The sequence below is a fragment of the Polypterus senegalus genome, chromosome 9, assembly GCF_016835505.1.
Source record: "Polypterus senegalus isolate Bchr_013 chromosome 9, ASM1683550v1, whole genome shotgun sequence".
Classification (NCBI taxonomy): domain Eukaryota; kingdom Metazoa; phylum Chordata; class Cladistia; order Polypteriformes; family Polypteridae; genus Polypterus; species Polypterus senegalus.
Genome location: NC_053162.1, coordinates 14362954 through 14386561, shown reverse-complemented (window position 1 = coordinate 14386561; position 23608 = coordinate 14362954). Strand labels below are relative to the sequence as shown.

The 23608-nt window shown below is 41.4% G+C and overlaps 1 protein-coding gene across 1 annotated transcript in view; it reads left to right on the top strand.

Moving 5' to 3' along the window:
• LOC120535120 (tumor necrosis factor ligand superfamily member 15-like) overlaps positions 1-23001 on the top strand; it is a 51104-nt gene extending 28103 nt beyond the window's left edge. Inside the window, exons 3-4 of the mRNA XM_039762717.1 lie at positions 11533-11601; positions 22320-23001. Of these exons, the coding sequence (XP_039618651.1) occupies positions 11533-11601; positions 22320-22732 (482 nt within the window). The 3' untranslated portion in view covers positions 22733-23001. The remainder of the gene's footprint in view (positions 1-11532; positions 11602-22319) is intronic.
• Positions 23002-23608: the final 607 nt, after the last annotated feature.

Sequence of the window (23608 nt, the reverse complement as noted above, 5' to 3'; positions counted from 1 at the left end):
TCTTTTTGTTTTTTGATACTTTCTTCAGTTTTTGATTGTTCTGGTAGAAAAATCTAGCGAGATCTATTTGAAAAATTAACCGGGAAAAAAAGGCGCAGTCGAAAGCCGAAAAGAGTCGAGAACCTGGAAGATCAGGTGCACCTTAACCAGCGGCAAATTGTGAGATAAAATAACTACATTTGGAAAACACACAAAAAAAAAAGGTTTTCTGTTTTATGTGTTGTATTTACCCCATTTTTAGACACCCATTGCATGCCCAGCCTACCAGGAAGGGGGTCTCTCTTTCTCTCTCTATCTCTGAATTGCCTTTCCCCTTACTTCTTCAATATTTTTTTTGGGAGTTGTTTCTTGTCTTCTTAGGGAGTCAACACTGGGGGTCTGTCAAAAAATTGTGACTTTGGGCTATACAAGAAATAAATTGTTGTTGTAATAAATAGAGAGACAGCTATGAAAAGCAATAGATAGATAGATAAGGCAGTATATAATAGATAGATAGATTGATAGATAGATAGATAAGGCAGTATATGATAGATAGATAGATAGATAGATAGATAAGGCAGTATATAATAGATAGTTAGATAGATAAGGCAGTATATAATAGATAGTTAGATAGATAAGGCAGTATATAATAGATAGTTAGATAGATAAGGCAGTATATAATAGATAGTTAGATAGATAAGGCAGTATATAATAGATAGATAGATAGATAGATAAGGCAGTATATAATAGCTAGATAGATAGATAGATAGATAGATAGACAAGGCAGTATATAATAGATATATTTTTTTTATTTTTTTAAAAACAACTTTATTAAATTCAGTATGAAATTCATTAAAAACACAAAATCTAACCACAGCAAAAAACAAAAAACAAAAACAACATACTAAAATCACATTTTGACCTTCTAAATACCCTCAGTCCATCCCTTATTCATTTCATAAATAACCACCCAAACCCTTGCCCCTTTATTCATCCCTTCCATTCCCACAATTCCACTCATTTATTACAATACTCTATAGATTTCAACTGATACATATTCTATTAATAATAAAATTAGAATTAGAATGCAAAGTGAACTTCATCATTGTCATAATTACACAATACATTATTTACATACCACTTATCCTTAAACTGTGAAAGAATTCTAGTACATTTATAAAAATTCAGATCTACTTCTATTCTACTTTTACAAATCATTTTAAATAATACTGTGGGGTCTGTGCTGCCTGCTCCCTTAACCTTATTTTTCTGGGTTTTCCATATTCCCAGTTTCGCCTGTCCTAAAATAAAGTTAACCAGGTTAATATTTGTATTTTTTTTTTTTAGCTCTTTACCCCAAATACAAACACCATCCTATTATAACAGACCCCCAGACCCTCAATCAGCTGCTTTATCATTTTAAAAAAAGCCCCCAATCTCTCACAAAACATAAAACATTGAAATACAGTCTCCCTCAACCCACAGAAAGGGCAGGTATCTGAAAACTCTGGACAAATAACTGATAAAAAAGGACTTCACAGCGACTATACCGTGCAATATCCTCCACTGTAAATCCCCTACCCTACTGGTCAATGGTGGTCTATATAGCGCTCTCCAGGCTGGCAGGGTTCCTTCAGGAATGACAATCTTCTTCCTCCAGGGTGAGTAGGCCTGCAGTGCTTTCAGTTGATCCTGGTTCTTTACTTTTACGCAGATCCTGTAGAGCTGTTTTCCTTTGATGGTGTTTAAGGGCAAGTCTCTCAGATCTTTAGTCATAAGTAATCTGTTGGTGGCATTATTTTCCCAATCTCCTACTGGAGACACCACAAGTGTAGCCATGGGTGGCTTTAGCTGGTCTTTAAAGGTGTCCTGCAGGAGTGTCCTTACTTCACTTCCTAGAGATGCTTTAACTTGCGTTAAGAAATTCCCCACAAGCCGCACTGAGTGCACTTCTGTCTCTGCTGCTACGGTTTCTGGACTTTTCCAATTAAAATCCTGTGTAATGTTATTTCTACAGAGACTATGAATAAAGCTTGCAGACTGTCCTAATGTGGTGCAGATATTGTGATTAAACACAATGGGCTCTTCTGGAATCCAAAACAATGAGAAGTCATCACAGTCTCTTTGAATTGATAAAAATTGCCAAGCTTTAAAGAGACTCCTGTAAAAATCTGGTACTTGTAAGGTCTCAGGTTTCTCAAGACGACACCATATTAAGCTTTTGCCCAATCCCATTTGTCCCACTTGGTTAAAAAAGAGCATTGCTAGATTCATCCAGGGCTCGGGCGTTGTGGAGTATAACAGTTTTTGCACAGTCTGAAGGCGTAAGGCAATAATTCTGCTGTCAATGTCCATAATGCCTTGCCCACCTTCATCAAGTGGCAAGTATAACACGCCCCTCCTCAACCAGTGAAGACCATCCCAAAAAAGTTAACAACATTCTCTTGAATCTTTTGAATTACATGTGGTGGAGGCTCCAGACAGATACACCGATGCCACAGACTTGAAGTCACCAGATTGTTAATTACTAACATCCGACCTCTGTACGACATTTGGGAGAGTATCCGTTTCCATCTGGCCAACTGAGCTACCACTTTTTCCAAGAGTCCATCCCAGTTCTTCTGGACATAGTGATGATCTCCTAGATGTACTCCCAGGTAGAGAATCCCTTCAGTGCTCCATTGCAGCTCTCCTTGTAAACTCGGTGTCTTATATCCAGCCCAGTCTCCAACTAACAATGCACTGCTTTTACTCCAGTTTATTTTAGCATTGGAAATCAGTTCATATTTCCTTTGACAGTTCATGACATTATCAAAGTCTTCTTGATTTGTGATAAAAACAACAATGTCATCTGCGTAGGCCGTGACCTTTATAGGATTCCCAGTGCAGTGAGGAATGAAGAGAGCAGTCAGTTCTTTTCTCAGGTTGACTAAGAATGGCTCTAAGGCGAGGGCGTACAGCATCCTTGATAGCGAACATCCTTGTCGGACTCCTCTTTGGACGCTGAAAGACGCACATAAACCACCATTGACCTTAACTATACCAGAAATGTCACAATACAACAGCCGAATGTACTTTATAAATTGTTCCCCAAATCTAAAGGCCTTGAGAGTGTTCCATAGATATGAGTGTCCGACTCTATCAAAGGCTTTTTCTTGGTCAATTGAAATAAATCCTGTTCTAAAATTGAACAGTTTTGCTGCAGCAATAATTTCTCTGACTAAAAAAAGTTATTAAAAATGGATCTCTCAGGGATACAATAGCTCTGGTCAGGATGCACCAGTTTCACTAACACTGTGCACCTTCTGTTAGCCAAGGCTTTAGACAGGATTTTATAATCTGCGCAAAGTAAAGACACAGGCCTCCAGTTCTTAATATGGCACAAGTCACCTTTTTTAGGTAGGAGTGTGATCACGGCCCTTCTGCAGCTCTGAGGTAGCACACCCGATTGAACACTGTGTTTGAACACTTCTAACAAATCCTGGCCGATAACATCCCAAAATTCTTTATAAAATTCAATTGGAATGCCATCTATCCCAGGGACTTTTCCATTATGAAGTTTGTTCACTGCTGCTGAAATTTCTGCCATAGTGAGCTCTTTATTCAGCTCGGTGGCATCTGTTGCAGGAAGCTGTGGTAAGTCCTCTAAAAAGGACTGTAAGTTTTCGTCACTACCACCTCCTTCAGTAGAAAACAGCTTTTCATAAAACACTCGGACTTCTGTTCTTATCTCACCCAAGTCCTATGTCTTTTCACCATTAGCTTTAGTCACACATTGTAGAATTTTACTTTGAGAATTCTTTTTTTCCAGACCAAAAAAGTATTGTGTTGGTGCATCCATTTGTGTTAACTGCTGGAAGCGAGCCCTCACTAGAGCCCCCTGAGCTTTTATGTCTAGCAAATGTGAGAGCCCCCTCTTCGTTGCTTTGAGACTCTCTTTAAGTGTTTCATCTGAGCCATTCCCTAATAGCTGTTCAATCTGAGATATTCTGGCTCCCAGTTGTGTCATTTCTGACTGTAACGACCGTGTGACATTTCTGGTATATTGCTGACACAAGGATCGAATGTGATTCTTCCCCATTTCCCACCAATGCTGTAAGCCGGTGAACTCCTTCCTCGAACTCCTCCAACCTCTCCAAAAATAATGAAAAATGTCTTTAAATCGTTGATCTTGTAGTAGGAGTGCATTAAAATGCCAGTATGCGCTGCGAGGCCTGTAGGTGCTCGATAGAACTGTACAAACCACTAGGCTGTGGTCTGAGAAACCAGTGGGGACAATGGCGCATTCCTTAAACAGACCCAACAGGTGCTTAAAAGTATAAAATCTATCGAGCCTCGCCATTGAAAGGGTCTCACCAGTTATCTTTCCCCATGTGTACTGCCTGCTGCGGTCTCCATGTTTACTCCTCCACACATCCAGCAGCCCCGTCTCCCCCACTATCCTTCCCCATTCCCGTGGCTCCAGGCTGTTATTTCTGTCCCTCTGAGGGTCAAGGGTACAATTAAAATCCCCACCCAATATCACCACTTCCTCAGGGTCACACTGACTTAAAACATCAGCCAATACTTACTGAAATACTACAAGTTTCTCATTCCCATTATTTGGTGCATATACATTAATAAAAGTGAACCAACAGCCATTTACTTTTGTTTGTACTTTCAGTAGCCTCCCTTTCACCACCTCATGCACATTATGATCCTCCATTCAAAAACCACTGCAAAACAAGACCGCCACCCCTGCACTGACATGTGTCCCATTGCTGAAGAAGCAGCCCCCCTTCCAGTCCCTGCTCCACTCCCACTGGTTTGTCTCATCTATGTGGGTTTCCTGTATAAAGGCGACTGTCAGATTTTTTTGGGTTAGAAACTCAAAGAGCGTCAGTCTCTTGCTTGGATTCCTCCCCGTTAATATTTAAACTACCCAATTTCAAGTTCGCCATACTGATTAAATGTAAACAGCAGCTCAGCACCAAACCAAGTGACCACCACAGATACAACGGCGGAAAATTCCTAAAAATTTTATCCATTACACTTTTCATTTTTTAGCCTGTTTCCTCAACCTATTCGTGATATTCTTTAATCTCACGAGCTCTTGATGTTAAATATTGTGGCCATGGTTTTGTCTTTTCTCAAACTACCCACTGACGATATAAACAGATTCACATCGGGGAAAAAATCCGCCACATTCACCCTTCTCCTGCCCTCTGTCGCCTGTAAAAACTGTTTAACATTCTGGGCGCTGTAACCGCCTCTGCCACTTAAATCCTGGGAGTCCGAGATGGTTGAACAGTCCGACATTTCTCCATCATCCTCCTCCCCTGCGCTCACCACAGCAGAACCGTCATCAACTGTCTCTGCGAGAACTGCAAAAGTCCCCTTAGCATTAAACAGAGGATCAGCGACATCTCCACCCTCTACGCCCGATCCCCGACTCGTGTTCATCCGCTTTTTCGTTCTACCACCGTCTTCTATCCCATGCCTCTTCCGCCCTGGGAGTCTAAACTCGCCATCTTTCTCAATATCAATATTTTCGTCCTCCTCTTCCACATCCACATCTCCCCATGATCTGCCATGTACTGTTAAAGAAGTCTCCGTATTTAAACCACTTTCATTTTCATCTGGATTACCTTTTTCCTCATCCCCCTGAGGCACTGCCTCCCCCTCGTCTACGATCTCTTGGCTCCCAGCTGCTACAGGACGGCTTTGAACTTCACCTTCCAACCTTTCCTGAACTTCATGTTCATTGCCTCGTTTTTCTTTTTCTTTCTCGGGCCAATGTTTAATCAGATGTAGTTCACCCCCGCACCATAAACATTTCATTTCATCCGAAGACACAAAGATTACATAATCAAATCCATCAACTTTAAACGTCATTGCAATATTTAGATTTTCATTCTCAAAACCTCGTAAACTTGTCTTCGGAAAGTCAGAACATGCTTTAACGCTGGGGATTTACTCCCCAATGGAATAAAAAGAATTTTAGAAACAAGTCCTGTCATGGCGCTCCAGCTCTTTTTCAATAGTTTCATTCTTTATAAACGGCGATACATTTGAAATAATTACTTTGCGTGCTGGGGTGCCCAGCGGAGTTACCTGTATGAAAGATCCATCAATAACTACACCTCTTTCCACCACTATTGAGACCAGATCTACTGAACTTAAGAATAAAACAATACAGCCGTTCATTCTGGAAGCTGATTTAATGTTCTCACAACCGACCACCTAACCGACTGCTAAGACCGCCGTCTCCAATGGAACAAACTCCTCTAACAGAAGTTTGATCCCATGGCGGCGGCTCAAGGTCTCTAAATTCGCAGCCATCCTGGCTGCATTGGCTAAAACACCACTCAGTAAAAACAATACTCAAAAGCATAACAGAATAGTGAAAAAAAGGAATGAAAAAATAGATAAAGATTAGAAAAAAAAAAACACTCACTGCACTCAGAGTCCACCACAGCCACTTGCACCAGATATAATAGATAGATAGATAGATAGATATGAAAGGCACTATATAATGATAGATATAAAAGGCACTATATAATAGATAGATAGATAGATAGATATGAAAGGCACTATATAACAGATAGATAGACAGACTGGCAGATAGATAGATATGAAAGGCACTATATAATTATAGATAGATAGATATGAAATGCACTATATAATGATAGATCAATAGATAGATAGATAGATATGAAAGGCACTATATAACAGATAGATAGATAGATATGAAAGGCACTATATAACAGATAGATAGACAGACAGACAGGCAGATAGATAGATATGAAAGGCACTATATAATAGATAGATAGATAGATAGATACTCTTTGGGAGTCAAGGCTGGGGGGCTTTCTAAAAACATGGCCCATTAAAGTCCATTAAGGCATTCCTTGTATGATTTTAGGCCGTACAAGTATAAATTAATGTTTTGTTGTTGTTTTGTGATCCGTCAGCTCAGACAGGAAACTGAACTGTCTGAGTGACTTTTAGCCCTGCAGGGTAACTGGTTAGAAGTCATGACCTCCAGAGTCACATCCCTAAGATCAGAGCAGTGACATTAAAAACAGGAACACAAAATAGCACTGGCCAGAAATTTCTGAAATGGCAGATATAATGGGTGAAATAAATTAGCAAAGATAAAAGTAAGTTAAAAATTGAAGGAAGGAATCATCATCCATGATCTTAAAAGCAGCCAGTTAGATTGTCTACACCCTCGAAACAAGGAAAGGGAAGGCACAGAAATATGTAAATAAGTGGTCCAATATACAGTGACATTGATTTTCATGTTATTTACGCTTTTATTTCACTAATAAGCTGAAAAGTGGATACATGTGGAGTATGTTCTCTTTTGCATTCTGTGCTGTGTCCCCAGGCTCGGCTCAGTTCATCGTTAATTGTTGGTTGTTGAAAAGAATTAGCAGAGCAAACTCCAAAAAAGTGGATTAAAAAGAAAATGGCCAAGCAAAGTTAAACAGTGCAATGTATACTGAAGGAAAAATACAAATATTTCTGATAAATGTAACTCTTGCACTACTGTACTTTTCTGAATGCAAAATAAGAGAAGGAAAAGGGCAGCTAATTAAATAATGAGATAAATGAATGGAGAAGTGATTCACTGAATGTGAAACTGGCTGACACAAAATCCTGCAGCCATAGGGGGCCTACAGGACTGAACTTTGAAGATCTTCCTTCCTTCCTGCCTTCCTTCCTTCATCTGATGAAACATCCTGTTTGAAACACACAGGACACATGGAAAAAATGATCAAATCTGTTCTGTGATGCCACTGAAAATATCAGAAATGGGACACAGGCCTCAAAAACAAGAAAGCACAGTACAACCTTGGTCTGCCCACTCCCCAGGTCTCTTTACTATGACCTTCAGGGGGTCCAGAGTGTGTCCTATAACTGAGCTTGCCCTTTTAATTAGCTTTTTCATTCAGTGGACCTCTCTTGATGTTACCAGCCCAGCACACCACAGCACAGAAAATCGTACTGGCGCTCACAGAGTTATAGGAGATGTGAAGGATGTTGGGCCTCACCCTTAGCAGCCTGACCTCAAAATCAAAAGGCAGGCCAAAACTGGCCCACAAAAAGAGGGGTGGAAATATAATATATATTATTTATAACAGACTACTTGTTGCTACCCATCAAAGTCAAGCTGAAATCTAAGTAATCAAGGTAGACATCATGTTTTTTAAATGATACATGGGTTGTCCAGTTGATCTTCTGTAATAATACACACCCAATCCCATTCGGCCTTTTCATCTTCGGGTAAAGCCACCTATTTTTGACCCCTCTTATAGTCAAGTTGTTGGGGGAAAATGCAGTGCTTGTCACCTCCACTTTGGCCTGGTTTAGTGACTCTAGCCTAGTCGTGTCAGGATTTTAGTTCACGGCATGTGCATCTAGTTATTTTCGCTCATCCACTGCCCACCACGTGAAGTTATCAGTCATTATCCTTACAGCAGTAAATCTCGTTCATGTGGTCCAAGCGGGTGCAACAGAGTCGCTGCCACGTGGCTGCTGCTGGCGTATAACGATGGATAACAGAATGGGCTCATAAGGCCAGTTTTCTTATTTATATACCATCCATCCACCCATCCATTTTCCAACCTGTTGAATCTGAACACAGGGTCACGGGGGTCTGCTGGAGCCAATCCCAGCCAACACAGGGCACAAGGCAGGAACCAATCCTGGGCAGGGTGCCAACCCACCGCAATTTATAGACCGAGTTGGTTTTTTTTTTTAAAATTATCATTATTGTATTTTTTGACACTTCTTTCATATGTTTTGCTTATTTTGAAAAATTTCTTGCTAACCTTAGCAACCATGCTAAGGGATTTGTAGTTCTCCTATCAGTGTTTCCTTTTCAGATTTTCCTTTATTAGTTTATAGTGTTGGTTGTATGCACCATCTGTTGGAATGAAAAATGAAATCAGTGTTAATAGTATACAAAACTAATGCCCAGGAATGGGTACACCTGGAATGGCTTCCTTGTAGTGAGCATGTCATGAGTGAAGGAGGTCAGACAGATATGGAGGGGCGAGGTTAGGAGTGGCCTTAAATGTTAATAGCAGAATCTTAAAATCAGTTCGAAACTTAATCGGGAGCCAATGGAGCTGCTGCAAGACCCGAGTAATATGGTGAATAGATGGGGTTCGAGTAATGATGCGTGCTGCAGTGCCACTCTGCCAAGTTGATTCAGCTGACATTTCTAACTTTAGATTTAAATGCTAGACCAATATTACACAATTTATTGGAAATATGAAAATTTAGAACTTGACTTTATTTAATCGAAAACACAGCTCAGGTTACGTAGAGTACTCCTTACTTTTGTTTCCATACCACTTTTTCAGCAATGCTTCCAGATTCTGAAACTTTGCGAAACCCCTGATGAAAGACCAGTGTAACCATTACAGTTGTTATTCCATATGTCCTGACTTTTTATTCTGAGAAAATTAGTCAGGAAATCTTTTTTCTTTTTCCATTTTTGTTTGAGTGCGCAGAGCTGAACATTGCACAAGCATGCTGGCCTATTTAGGAACGGCAGGTGACAAAAATGTGGATGTCTTATACAGTCATTTGAAAAAGTAAGCACACCAGATGGAAATTGTTGACTTCTTCAACATATTTCAACAGGAAGACATTAGATCTTCATGTAAACTGCGCCTACAGATAAAAGTGATGTACCTGAACAAATGGCACATCAAACTCTACATGATCGAAAATAATAATAATACATTTTATTTATACAAGGCGCCTTTCTGCGAACTCAAGGACGCCAAACAAACAATAAATAAATAAAAGACACAATTATAAACAACTAAAAACATCAGAAAATAGACAAATTAAAACCAAACATAACCACTGTAATCATAAAGAACAAGCTATTTTAAACAGATGCGTTTTAAGTTCACATTTGAAGGATGAATATGATTTGATATTTCTAAGCTCGGCAGGTAATGAATTCCAGAGCGTGGGAGCAGATCGGCTGAACGCTCCGCTCCCCACGGTGGTTAGACGGGCGATGGGGACGGTCAGGTGGATGGAGGAAGAGGATCCAAGGTTACGGGAGGGAATGGCAACATGAAGGAGGTCAGACAGATATGGAGGGGCGAGGTTATGGATGGCCTTAAATGTTAATAGCAGAATCTTAAAATCAGTTCGAAACTTAATCGGGAGCCAATGGAGCTGCTGCAAGACCCAAGTAATATGGTGAATAGATGGGGTTCGAGTAATGATGCGTGCTGCAGAATTCTGGACTAACTGAACCTTATGAAGAGATTTATTAGGGAGACCCAAGAGGAGTGAATTGCAGTAGTCCAGCTGAGAAGTGACAAGACTATGAACAAGAATGGCAGTGGTATGAGGAGTGAGGGAGCGGCGAATTGCGATTAATATTACGTAGGTGGAAATTAGCAGACCGGGTGACGTTATTAATGTGAAATTGGAAGGATAGAGTACTGTCGAGGATGACACCCAGACTCTTGACCTGAGGTGATGGGGAAACAACAGAGTTGTCAATAATAACAGAAAGATTCTTGGCTTTGGATAATGATGATTTTGAACCAATGAGGAGAACCTCAGTTTTATCACTGTTTAATTTAAGAAAATTTGAAGAGAACCAGGATTTAATTTCAGCAATGCAGTCAATAAGCGAAGGTGGTGGAAAAGAGGAGGTAGGTTTACCAGCAAGGCAGAGCTGGGTGTCATCAGCATAACAGTGAAAATGAATGTTAGATTTACGGAAAAAGGGGAAGAAGGTAAATGATAAAAAGAAGAGGCCCCAGGACAGAGCCCACCTGAAGTAACAGCGGTGGGTTGGGAAGTGAAGGTTTTTTTTGCACATTTGTCATTTGGAAGAAGTAAGTCCACTGCTACATTTCCCCCCATTTCAGGTCCATCATATTAGAATCAGGTATTCTAGATAAGGTACCACAGATTAGGACCTCCTTGTGGAGTCTTCAGGTGACCCTGTCTGTCTTATTTAAACTGCACCTATAGAAGGTCTGGTGTTCTCTTTACTATTGACGTGTGTGGTGTCATCATGCCAAGAACAAAAGAGCTCTCACAAAGAAGGTTGCAGATACTTAGGAGTCTGGCAAGGAATTTCCAAAAGATGGCCAGATTATTTAAAATCAGTCATTCCACCGTAAGGAAAATCATCTACAAGTAGTGAAGATTTCAGATGACTGTTGATTTGTCCCAGCAACTTCATCCCAAGAGATGACCTTTTGATACTTAAAGAAGGCTCTAAGAATGCCAGAATTTCATTTTGCGTTCTGCAGGTAACTCTTACAATGTTTGGTAACAAAGTTTACGCATCGACAATCAGAAAGAGATTACACAAATGTTGACCTTTGTGCAAAGTATTCCTTTGCTATCTAAAAAAGAACAACAGGGCAAGACTACAGTTTGACATTGATCATCTAGGCCTTCTGGAACAATGTGCTCTGGACAGGTGAATCAAAGATGGAGTTGTTTGGCCCCGGTAAGAGTAGGGAGCATTTCTTAGCTGGTTAATTAATAATCGTTTCTGTTTTCTTTTACTAGGTCCATCGGTTATTGTTCCAAGAGTCGGCACGTCATCGTCATCATCATTATCAACAGCTCATGTGACAGGCATGTATTCTCCAGAATTTATTCAAGATTATTTCTTTCTTAAACAAATTTTTTTATATCCATGTCAAAGCCTTGAACTTTGTATATAAGATGTGAACCTCATCCCGGACACAGACAGGCAGACACGTTCATGTCACCCACAATCACTGGTTTATTTTCCATTATTGTGTACAACTCTGCTCACCAACCCCCCTCTCAGTCCAGGCCAATCCAATGCCTTCTCTTTTCTCCTTTTCCTTTTCTCTCTCTCTCTTTCTCACTCTCTTTTCTTCCCACCGCCTCCTTCCTCCTCCAGACGTTGCCACTCTTCCTCCCGACTCTTGTCCATGACTAGAGGGAGGCGGCCCCTTTTATATGAACCCGGATGGGCTCCAGCTGCTTCCCGGCAATCAGTCCTAGACACACCCCAGTGTGGCGGAAGTGCCGGCTGCAGACCCTGAAGCCGTCCGGGTGTCCCCGGTCGTCTTCCTCCCGGCACTTCCTGGTGTGGCGGAAGTGCCGGGCTCCTGGGATGATCAGGCACTGGGGCGCCGCCTGGCGGTGGCCACGGGTCCCTACAGGGTTGGGCTTCCAAGCCCTCTACCCGAGGCCTCCAGTATAACCAGGACGAACGCCCCCTCTCGGTCTGTAGGAGGCACAAGCCCTCCTCTGGTCCTCCTGGGCGGACCAGGCGGGATATACCGGCATCGGGGCACCGCCTGGTGGTGGCCACGGGTCCCTACAGGGCTGGGCTTCCAAGCCCTGTACCCGAGGCTCCCAGCATAACCAGGACGGACGCCCCCTCTCGGTCTGGAGGAGGCACAAGTCCTCCTCTGGTCCTCCTGGGCGTCCCTGGACCACAAAGAAAATGAAGAAATTTCACATAGTAAACACTTTATCTCTTTAGTAATAATAATACTCTGTGGTGGGTTGGCACCCTGCCCAGGATTGGTTCCTGCCTTGTGCCCTGTGTTGGCTGGGATTGGCTCCAGCAGACCCCCGTGACCCTGTATTCGGATTCAGCGGGTTAGAAAATGGATGGATGGAATAATAATACTAATATGTTTTATTTATATAGCGCCTTTCCCATGCTCAAGGCACTTCATAAAGTCTCAGAGAGAACAGCATACTGTATATACAGAGTATGTACAGTGCCCTCCATAATGTTTGGGACAAAGACACATTTCTCCTTACTTTCTTCTTCAACTTCCAATCAAGCAATTCAAACGTAATTAAAGTGCACATTGGACAGACTTTCATTTAAGGGGATTTGCACACATTTCGGTCATCACACTCTTTCTCCACACGGTCCCCCCATTTTAGGGCACCATAATGTTTGGAACACAGCAATGGCAGGTCTATTATATATTTAGGACTTTGTCGTATAGCCCTTGCATGCAGCGACTGTTTGAAATCTGTGATTCACAGACATCACCAGGTAATGAGGATTTTCTCTGGTGATGCCATCTTCAGCTTCTGCTTGTTTCGGGGGGCTTGTCCCCTTAAGTTTTCTCTTTTTATTGAAGGCCTGCTCAATTTGATTTAAATTGGGCAAATGGCTTGACCATTCAAGACGTTTCCATATTTTAACGTTGATAAACTCCTGTGTTGCCGTAACATTATGTTGTTGTAGGATGACGTGTCGTCTAATGAGTTTGGAGGCATTTATTGTAACCTGAGCATTTAAGGGGACACACACACACACACACACCTCTGCCCCCTGAAGACTGTTTCTGATCGGTCCGACAGGCATTTGGGGCTTTTTCGTGGCCATAGTGAGGATTCTTCTGTCATCAGCAGTGGAGGTCTTCCTTGGCCTTCCAGTCCCTTCGTGATTACTGAGCTCACCAGTTCTTTCCATAGCATTACATTGTTTCGCAAAACAACGTAAAAAGCGTTGCATTTTTTGGCTTGAAAAATGACATTTTTATTAAATCTCCTCTTTCTACTGTAAAACATGTAAAACATTACAAGTACAAAGTCACAAGTGTACAGTAGAAAGTATAATAATGACACAAATAATATTAATAATGAATAATCCATCCATCATCCAACCCGCTATATCCTAACTACAGGGTCATGGGGGTCTGCTGGAGCCAATCCCAGCCAACACAGGATGCAAGGCAGGAAACAAACCCCGGGCAGGGCACCAGCCCACCGCAGGGCACACACACTAGGGACAATTTAGGATCACCAATGCACCTAACCTGCATGTCTTTGGGAGGAAACCCACGCAGACACGGGGAGAACATGCAAACTCCACGCAGGGAGGACCTGAGAAACGAACCCGGGTCTCCTAACTGTGAGGCAGCAGCGCTACCCACTGCGCCACCGTGCCGCCCACTAAGAGATGTCTTTTTTTAATTAGAATGAAAGCTTCTCCATACAGAGGAACTATTGTTAGCTGAAAATTGACGCTCCAGTGTATTTTTGTGTTTCCATTTAGCATATCTGATTGCATTGTTTAGCCTATTCCTGGCCAGTCTGTATGTATCCTTATCACCAGATTTATGGGCTTTTCATTAACCTGATGGAGATTCCTTAGTTCTTTGGTGAACCACAGCTTTTGATTGTTATAAATCATAATAGATTTGTTGGGAATGCAAACCTCTTCTCAGAAGCTGACATAAGATGCAACACTGTCAGTCAGCTTATGAACGTTTTCACAAGCATTTTTAAAAATATCCCAATCTGTAGAGTCCAGACAATCTTGTAATAATTGGACTGACTCATCAATCCATAAACAAATGGATTTCTTTACCGGTTTCGCAAATTTTAAATAATAATAATAATAATAATACATTTTATTTACTCGTAGGCGCTTTTCTAAACACTCAATTTTAGCCTTTGTTTATAATCAAGTAGCAACTGTAGCATAACATGGTCACTGTTACCAAGTGGAGTGCATGGTAATGCCCAGTATGTGTCCTTTACAGCACAGTGGCAGTGATCCAAAGTCTTCTTGTTCCTGGTGGGGCATTTAACAAGCTGTCTGTATCTGGGAAGCTCGATGCTTAGGCTTGCGTTATTAAAGTCACCCATCACTATAATTGGGGAGCTCACAAGACTGTTCTCCAAACTAGTGATGTAGTTTGCCAACTGTTGGTGTGCTTCATTTACATTCGCGTCAGGCGGGATGTAAACTCCAACAAGAATTATTGAAGAAAATTCTCATGGTGAACAGAATCCATCCATCCATTATCTAACCCGCTATATCCTAACTATAGGGTCACAGGGGTCTGCTGGAGCCAATCTCAGCCAACACAGGGTGCAAGGAAAGAAACAAACCCCGGGCAGGGCGCCAGCCCACTGCAGGGCACGCATACACACACATACCAACCAAGCACACACTAGGGACAATTTAGGACTGCCAATGCACCTAAACTGCATGTCTTTGGATTGTGGGAGGAAACCCACGCAGACACGGGGAGAACATGCAAACTCCACGCAGGAAGTGAACCCGGGAAGCAAACTCAGATCTCCTTACTGCGCTGCACTGGAGGTGATTAGGTGGCATCAGTGCCCTAATAGCAGCAGGGTAGAAACTGTTATTCGGTCTGTTAGTCTTTGTTTTGATGCTCCTCTATCTTTTGCCTGATGTCCTGAGCGGGGTGAGAGGAGTCTTTTAAGATGTTTTCTGCTTTCCCGAGGCAGTGAGCTGTGCAGTTCATCCAGAGGGGGTAAAGAACAGCCGATGATATGCTGGGCACTCTTTACGATCCGTTATTAGTTATAGGACCTCCTATACACAGGTACATGTGTGCCTTTCTAAATGATGCTCAATCAATTCAGTTTGCCACAAGTGGATTCCAATCAAGTTCTAGAAACATCTCAAGGGCAATTAAAGCAAACAGGAGAGCACCTGAGCACAGAGGGTCTGACTACTTGTATGATGGAGAGATTTCAGTTTTAATTAATTTGCAGAACTTTATGATAACGTGATTTCACTTTGATGTTATGAGTTAATGAGTGTGGATTAATGAGCAAAATTGGTAATTCTATCCATCCATCCATCCATCCATTCATCCATTTTCTGTTGCTTATCCAGGTTTAGATTGCGGGGCAGCAGTCTAAGCAAAGATGCCCAGACATCCCTTTTCTTCACAACCTTCTCCAAAGTTGGAGGATCAAGGCATTTTCAGTATAATCTCTCAAGCATGTCTTGGGTCTGCCTCGAGGTCTCGTACTGGTTGGACATGCCCAAAACACCACCCCAGGGAGGCATTTAGGAGGCTTCCTAATCAGATACCCTATAGCACCTCAACTGGCTCCTTTTGATTTATCCATTTAAAATGAAATCTACAGCATAATAAATTGTGGACAAAGTAATGGGGTCTGAATAGTTTTTTCATGTACTGTACATACTTTAGGGGCACATCCTGCTTTGTTCATGGTAGCTTCATCATCTGTGCTTTGTGAGGCATCCCTCTTTGCTAGAAGATTTCCAACTGCAGGCTATTTTATCACAAATTGCTCATTGTTATCTGTCACAGAATTAAAACTACCATTTTCCATTTGTTCAGCTCTCTCGGTTTCTTGTCTTTCTTGTTTCACTCACATGATGCCAGCTTCTTTAACATTTTCCTTTGTTTTTTATGACAAGTTCTTTGGTACTGGTTTTATTTTTCTTTCCTCCCCTGTGATTGTGATTCATTGTTTTCTTTAAAGGGGAAGTTGTCCGTTTTTGGCATTTGGGTTTGTTGTAACATTTGCCCGGGCCTGTCTCAATACCCCAAGCTATTTTAATTTCTCTTGCCTGTCTATGAAGTGGTGGATTTCCCCCTTTCTCAGTTTGCATTGTTTGGAAATCTTATTTGGCAACCCAGTGTGTCTAAATGTTGATTTTCCAGTCCCCTATTTCTTAACATTTCAAAAGCTGATTATCTTTGTATCAACACAAGTCAGTCATATCTTCTGGGCCCCCTCTTTCTTACTTGCCAAAGACAAGATGATGAAGGATTTTGTACTATGTATTTGCATTCAGGACAGGGTGCAAGCTGATGGTTTCTGAGCGACTGAAAAAGTCAGTCACTTTCATATTTGACATCATGCATTGATAATTTCACTCTCTCTTACATTTCCCAATCTACAGTATCTCACATACTGTAAGTGTGTACACCCCTCACATTTTTGTAAATATTTTATTATATCTTTTCATGGGACAACACTGAAGATATGACACTTTGAAACAATGTAAAGTAGTGTACAGCTTGTATAACAGTGTAAATTTGCTGTCCCCTAACCCTAACTCAACACACAGCCATTAATGTCTAAACTGATGGCAACAAAAGTGAGTACACCCCTAAGTGAAAAATACAATACAATACAGTTTATTTTTGTATAGCCCAAAATCACACAGGAAGTGCCGCAATGGGCTTTAACAGGCCCTGCCTCTTGACAGCCCCCCAGCCTTGACTCTCTGAGAAGACAAGAAAAAACTCCCTAAAAACCTTGTAGGGAAAAATGGAAGAAACCTCGGGAAAGGCAGTTCAAAGAGAGACCCCTTTCCAGGTAGGTTGGGTGTGCAGTGGGTGTCAAAAAGGGGGTCAATACAATACACAGAACAGAACAAATCCTCAATACAGCATAAAATAAAAATCTTAGAAGTACAGAAAAGAATTTAACAGTAGATGATATCACATAATAAGATTTGGATATTTTTAGAGTCCTGGAGACCTCATCCATCAAGCTGCCTCCCCCATTTGGCCATTCCACGGCTGAAACAGTGCTGGGCCCAGCCAATCTGATGAAAGGACCCCTCTTTCCCACAATTCCTGCGATCCTCCATCAGGGATGACTTTACCATAGGCAGGCAAACAACTTGGCAGGTGGGCCGTGGGCACCAATTGCCACATTTGAGTACCGAGAACAGAAACAGAATAGGTGAGGGTTAGTATTCAATTATAACTGTCATATTCCTTATGTTTTAGTGCTAATGACTAACAACAGAGACGCAGTCTGTACAGTTAATCAGCAGCTCTAGTCAGGGTGTGCTAAACTGAAGTAGTGAGTCTTCAGCCGGGATTTTAAATCTGAGACCGAAGGGGCATCTCTTATAGTAGCAGGCAGACCATTCCACAGTTTAGGGGCCCTGTGACTAAAAGCTCGACCTCCCACTGTTATTTTATTAATCCTTGGAATCATAAGCAGACCGGCATCTTGGGATCTTAATGTGCGCTCAGGTTTGTAAGTCATGATAAGTTCAGACAAGTAAGCCAGACCTCGGCCATTTAATGCTTTATATGTTAAAAGGAGGGTTTTAAAATCTGCCCTAAACTTAAGGATTTAAGAACTGGAATTATGTGTTCGTATTTTCTTGTTCTTGTAATACTTTTTACAGCAGCATTTTGGATTAACTGGAGGCTGTATAAAGAACAGTTTGAACATCCAGTGAACACCGCATTGCAGTAGTCAATTCTACTAGAGATAAATGCATGAATTAATTTCTAAGAATCCTGTTTATTTAGAAAGCGCCTAAATTTCCTAAAATTTTTAAGATGGAAAAAACATGTTTTGGACGACTTTGTAATATGTGCTTTAAATCACATGCTAGAGTCAAAGATAACACCTAGATTGCGGGCTGATTCAGTAAAATTAATTGGGATTCCAACTGAGTTAAATGATGACAAAATATTGCTGTGATCAGCGTCATTCCCTCCAACAATTAACAACTCTGTTTTATCTGTATTTAAAGACAATTAGTTGTCATTCATCCACTCTTTTAATTCACTAACACAACTAATTAAAGACAACATTGGAGAAACTTCATTTGATCTAAAAGAAATGTATAACTGGGTGTCATCTGCATACAAGTGAAAATTAACATTATATTTCCTAATGAGAGATTCGAGTGCTAAGCATGTAAAGTGAAAACAGTAAAGGTCCCAGTACTGAGCCCTGCGGGGCACCATATTGAACTTCTGTGTATAATGATGGAGTACTGTCAGCACATTTCTGTACATATTGGAATCGATTTGATAAATAAGAACTAAACCAAGCGAGCACGGGGCCTGTAAGCCCAACATCATTTTATAGCCTGTGCAGTAAAATAAAATGTCCAAATTGTGCCCAAAGTGTCAATATTTTGTGTGGCCACAATTATTTTCCAGCACTGCCTTAACTCTCTTGGACATGGAGTTCACTTGAGCTTCACAAGTTGCCACTGGAATCCTCTTCCACTCCTCCATGACTACATCACGGAGCTGGTGGATGTTAGAGACCTTGCGCTCCTCCACCTTCCGTTTTCGGATGCCCCACAGATGCTCAATAGGGTTTAGGTCTGGAGACATGCTTGGCCAGTCCTGCACCTTTACCCTCAGTTTCTTTAGCAAGGCAGTGGTCGTCTTGGAGGTGTGTTTGGGGTCGTTATCATGTTGGCATACTGCCCTGCGGCCCAGTTTCCGAAGCGAGGGGATCATGCTCTGCTTCAGTATGTCACAGTACATGTTGGCATTCATGGTTCCCTCAATGAACTGTAGCTCCTCAGAGCCAGCAGCACTCATGCGGCCCCAAACCATGACACTCCCACCACACTTGTCTTTGTACTCCTCACCTGGTTGTCACCACACACACTTGACACCCTCTGAACCAAATAAGTTTATCTTGGTCTCATCAGACCACAGGACATGGTTCCAGTAATCCATGTCCTTAGTCTGTTTGTCTTCAGTAAACTGTTTGCAGGCTTTCTTGTGCATCATCTTTAGAAGAGGCTTCCTTCTGGGATGACAGCCATGCAGACCAATTTGATGCAGTGTGCGGCGTATGGTCTGAGCACTGACAGGCTGATCCCCCACCCCTTCAACCTCTGCAGCAATGCTGGCAGCACTCGTACATCTATTTTCAAAAGACAACCTCTAGATACGACGCTGGGCACTTGCACTCAACTTCTTTGGTCTCCCATGGCGAGGCCTGTTCTGAGTGGAGCCTGTCCTGTTAAACCGCTGTATGGTCTTGGCCACCGTGCTGAAGCTTAGTTTCAGGGTGTTGGCAATCTTCTTATAGCCTCAGCCATCTTTATGTAGAGCAACAATTATTTTTTTCAAATCCTCAGAGAATTCTTTGCCATGATGTGCCATGTTGAACTTCCAGTGACCAGTATGAGAGGGTGTGAGAGCGATAACACCAAATTTAATACAACTGCTCCCCATTCACACCTGAGACCTTACAGCACTAATGAGTCACATGATACTGGGGAGGGAAATGGCTAATTGGGCACAATTTGGACATTTTCCACTTGGGGTGTGCTAACTTTTGTTGCCAGCGGTTTAGACATTAATGGCTGTGTGTTGAGTTATTTTGAGGGGGCAGCAAATTGACACTGTTATACAAGCTGTACACGGACTACTGTACATTGTATCAAAGTGTCATAGAGTGGTGTGAAAAACTATTTGCCCCTTCCTGATTTCTTATTCTTTTGCATGTTTGTCACACAAAATGTTTCTGATCATCAAACACATTTAACCATTAGTCAAATATAACACAAGTAAACACAAAATGCAGTTTTTAAATGATGGTTTTTATTATTTAGGGAGAAAAAAAAATCCAAACCTACATGGCCCTGTGTGAAAAAGTAATTGCCCCCTGAACCTAATAACTGGTTGGGCCACCCTTAGCAGCAATAACTGCAATCAAGCGTTTGCGATAACTTGCAATGAGTCTTTTACAGCACTCTGGAGGAATTGTGGCCCACTCATCTGCAGAATTGTTGTAATTCAGCTTTATTTGAGGGATTTCTAGCATGAACCGCCTTTTTAAGGTCATGCCATAGCATCTCAATTGGATTCAGATCAGGACTTTGACTAGGCCACTCCAAAGTCTTCATTTTGTTTTTCTTCAGCCATTCAGAGGTGGATTTGCTGGTGTGTTCTGGGTCATTGTCCTGTTGTAGCACCCAAGATCGCTTCAGCTTGAGTTGATGAACAGATGGCCGGACATTCTCCTTTAGGATTTTTTGGTAGACAGTAGAATTCATGGTTCCATCTATCACAGCAAGCCTTCCAGGTCCTGAAGCAGCAAAACAACCCCAGACCATCACACTACCACCACCATATTTTACTGTTGGTATGAGGTTCTTTTTCTGAAATGCTGTGTTCCTTTTACGCCAGATGTAACGGGACATTTGCCTTCCAAAAAGTTCAACTTTTGTCTCATCAGTCCACAAGGTATTTTCCCAAAAGTCTTGGCAATCATTGAGATGTTTCTTAGCAAAATTGAGATGAGCCCTAATGTTCTTTTTGCTTAACAGTGGTTTGTGTCTTGGAAATCTGCCATGCAGGCCGTTTTGCCCAGTCTCTTTCTTATGGTGGAGTCGTGAACACTGACCTTAAGTGAGGCAAGTGAGGCCTGCAGTTCTTTAGACGTTGTCCTGGGGTCTTTTGTGACCTCTCGGATGAGTCGTCTCTGTGCTCTTGGGGTAATTTTGGTGGGCCGGCCACTCCTGGGAAGGTTCACCACTGTTCCATGTTTTTGCCATTTGTGGATAATGGCTCTCACTGTGGTTCACTGGAGTCCCAAAGCTTTAGAAATGGCTTTATAACCTTCACCAGACTGATAGATCTCAATTACTTCTGTTCTCATTTGTTCCTGAATTTCTTTGGATCTTGACATGATGTCTAGCTTTTGAGGTGCTTTTGGTCTACTTCTCTGTGTCAGGCAGCTCCTATTTAAGTGATTTCTTGATTGAAACAGGTGTGGCAGTAATCAGGCCTGGGGGTGGCTACGGAAATTGAACTCAGGTGGGATACACCACAGGTAGGTTATTTTTAACAAGGGGGCAATTACTTTTTCACACACTTTTTCTCCCTAAATAATAAAAACCATCCTTTAAAAGCTGCATTTTGTGTTTACTTGTGTTATATTTGACTAATGGTTAATTGTGTTTGATGATCAGAAACATTTTGTGTGACAAACAGGCAAAAGAATAAGAAATCAGGAAGGGGGCAAATAGTTTTTCACACCACTGTATCTTGAGTGTTGTCCCATGAAAAGATATAATAAAATATTTACAAAAATGTGAGGGGTGTACTCACTTTTGTGAAATACTGTAGATGGTAAACTGCAAGTTCCTCTTTTAATTGCATCTTATGGTTAACTGGAAACTATTTAATAAAACCAGAAGTGATTGAAAACAGAGAATGTTGCTATTTGAGACTAAAAGAAGCAATGAAATGTTGAGAATCTTAACTCCCAGGTTCCCTAAAATGAAGCACAAATATGTTCTTGAGCAGTAATTGCTTCGGCAACAATAGCCCACTTTTAATTGAGAAACTCGGTTTGAGGCACTGGAACCTCGAAGACTGCGTGTGAGCTCTCCCGCTCTAACCCTATGAGTTTAATTTGAATCAAAATAATTAAAAGCCCCTGAGTAGCAGACTATTCAGACCAAGTGGCACAGGTGCGAACAGTCTGCAGGCCACTCACAGACGTCTGTAATCTGCCAGCCCTCGTGTAACGTTGTCTTACTAGTTAATTATAAGGTGGAGCGGTGGCTCTGTGGCTAAGGATCTGTGCTGGTATCTAGAAGGTTGCCGGTTGAAGTGCCAGAAGGGATCTTCCTCCATTTTGCCATCAAGCAACACCCACAACCAGAAAATCCCTGTGCTCTGACCCCCAAAGGTCATGTGAAAAGACAGTTTTCCCTTGGGGATTACCAAAGTATATCAAAATGAATTCTTTTCTGTGTGAATACTCTGATTTACAGTGAGATGACATATTTATTTCTCCCCCTTGTTTTTTTTCAGCGGTGATGAATGATCGGAATAACACCTTGTCTTGGGAGCCTGAACAGGGTTATGCCTTTACCAAAGGGATCCGTTACCAAAACAAAGCACTGGTCATTCCAAGCAAAGGAGAATATTATGTGTACGCACAAATCCTCTTTTACCACATGTACGAAGAAAAGCCTAAAGCAAGAACATTGTCTTTTAACATTTGCAAGGAAACAGATAAGTACCCTGAAAAAATTAAACTCTTGACTGGAGTGAAGACTATGACCGAAACCAGCAAGTGGATCGAAACTGCCTACATCGGTGCAGTTCTTAGTCTTGATAAAGATGATAAATTAACTGTAGATGTTGGTGACTACAATTTAATAGACTTGAGTAATGAGTCCAAGACATTTTTTGGTGCCTTCCAAGTATCCATTGATCCCTGAAAATGTTCTTGTAGCTTGCTGTAGGGTGATACGGTATGGGTTGATCGAATGCAGAAAGAAGTGGAACCAGGTACAGTACATAAAGTGGCGGTTTTATGTGACATTATGAATATTATATTTTTATACCAGTTATATATATTGTTGTTTATAAAAAAAAATCACACTTCATGCCTCTTTTTAGTACTGCGCCAGCATAGGCAAGAATAAAGTGGACGATGAACTTAATGAGGCTGGGGTACGTTACGTGGTAATTCCAATGGGAGCGTCTTTTTTTTTTGTAGAACCTTTAAACCACTTCATCTAAGCAGAAATAAGCACAAGTCCAGCATGAGATGCCAAGCTGTTTGCCCTAAGTGGTGACTCCAGAATATTTTCACTTCTGCTTTCTTGGTGTGGAAGCCTAATCCTAACCCTAACAGGCTCTACCCCACTAGCCCTGCGTTGAATGAAACGGATTTGACATTGCTATGTTATCTGACGATATTGTAATATAGAGTATATTTTTATAGAATGCTGTACAGTACCTAGTGGTACTGCCACAGAAAACCTTGGTACTCCAGTTCAGCACTGCCTTATGAATGACGATGCTGAGAAAAACTTGGGCATTCTGTGAGGCCCTAATTATAAATGTGGGTTTTGAAGATGGAAGAACAAAATGATCCAGGAGACAGTTTTTTTTAATGCTTTGTATTGTTAATTGGAAAAAAATATCAGTTTCCTGAAATGTGAAATAAGGTGGTGTTCACAGGGTTTGGATTCTCAGCCAAGTGTCTGCGTGTATTTTTCACATTCTCTTAAGTTAACTGTCCTTTGAGTAGAAATAGCAGCAAATTCACAAGTACTTGAACATTTATATTTATTTTACACATTTACTTT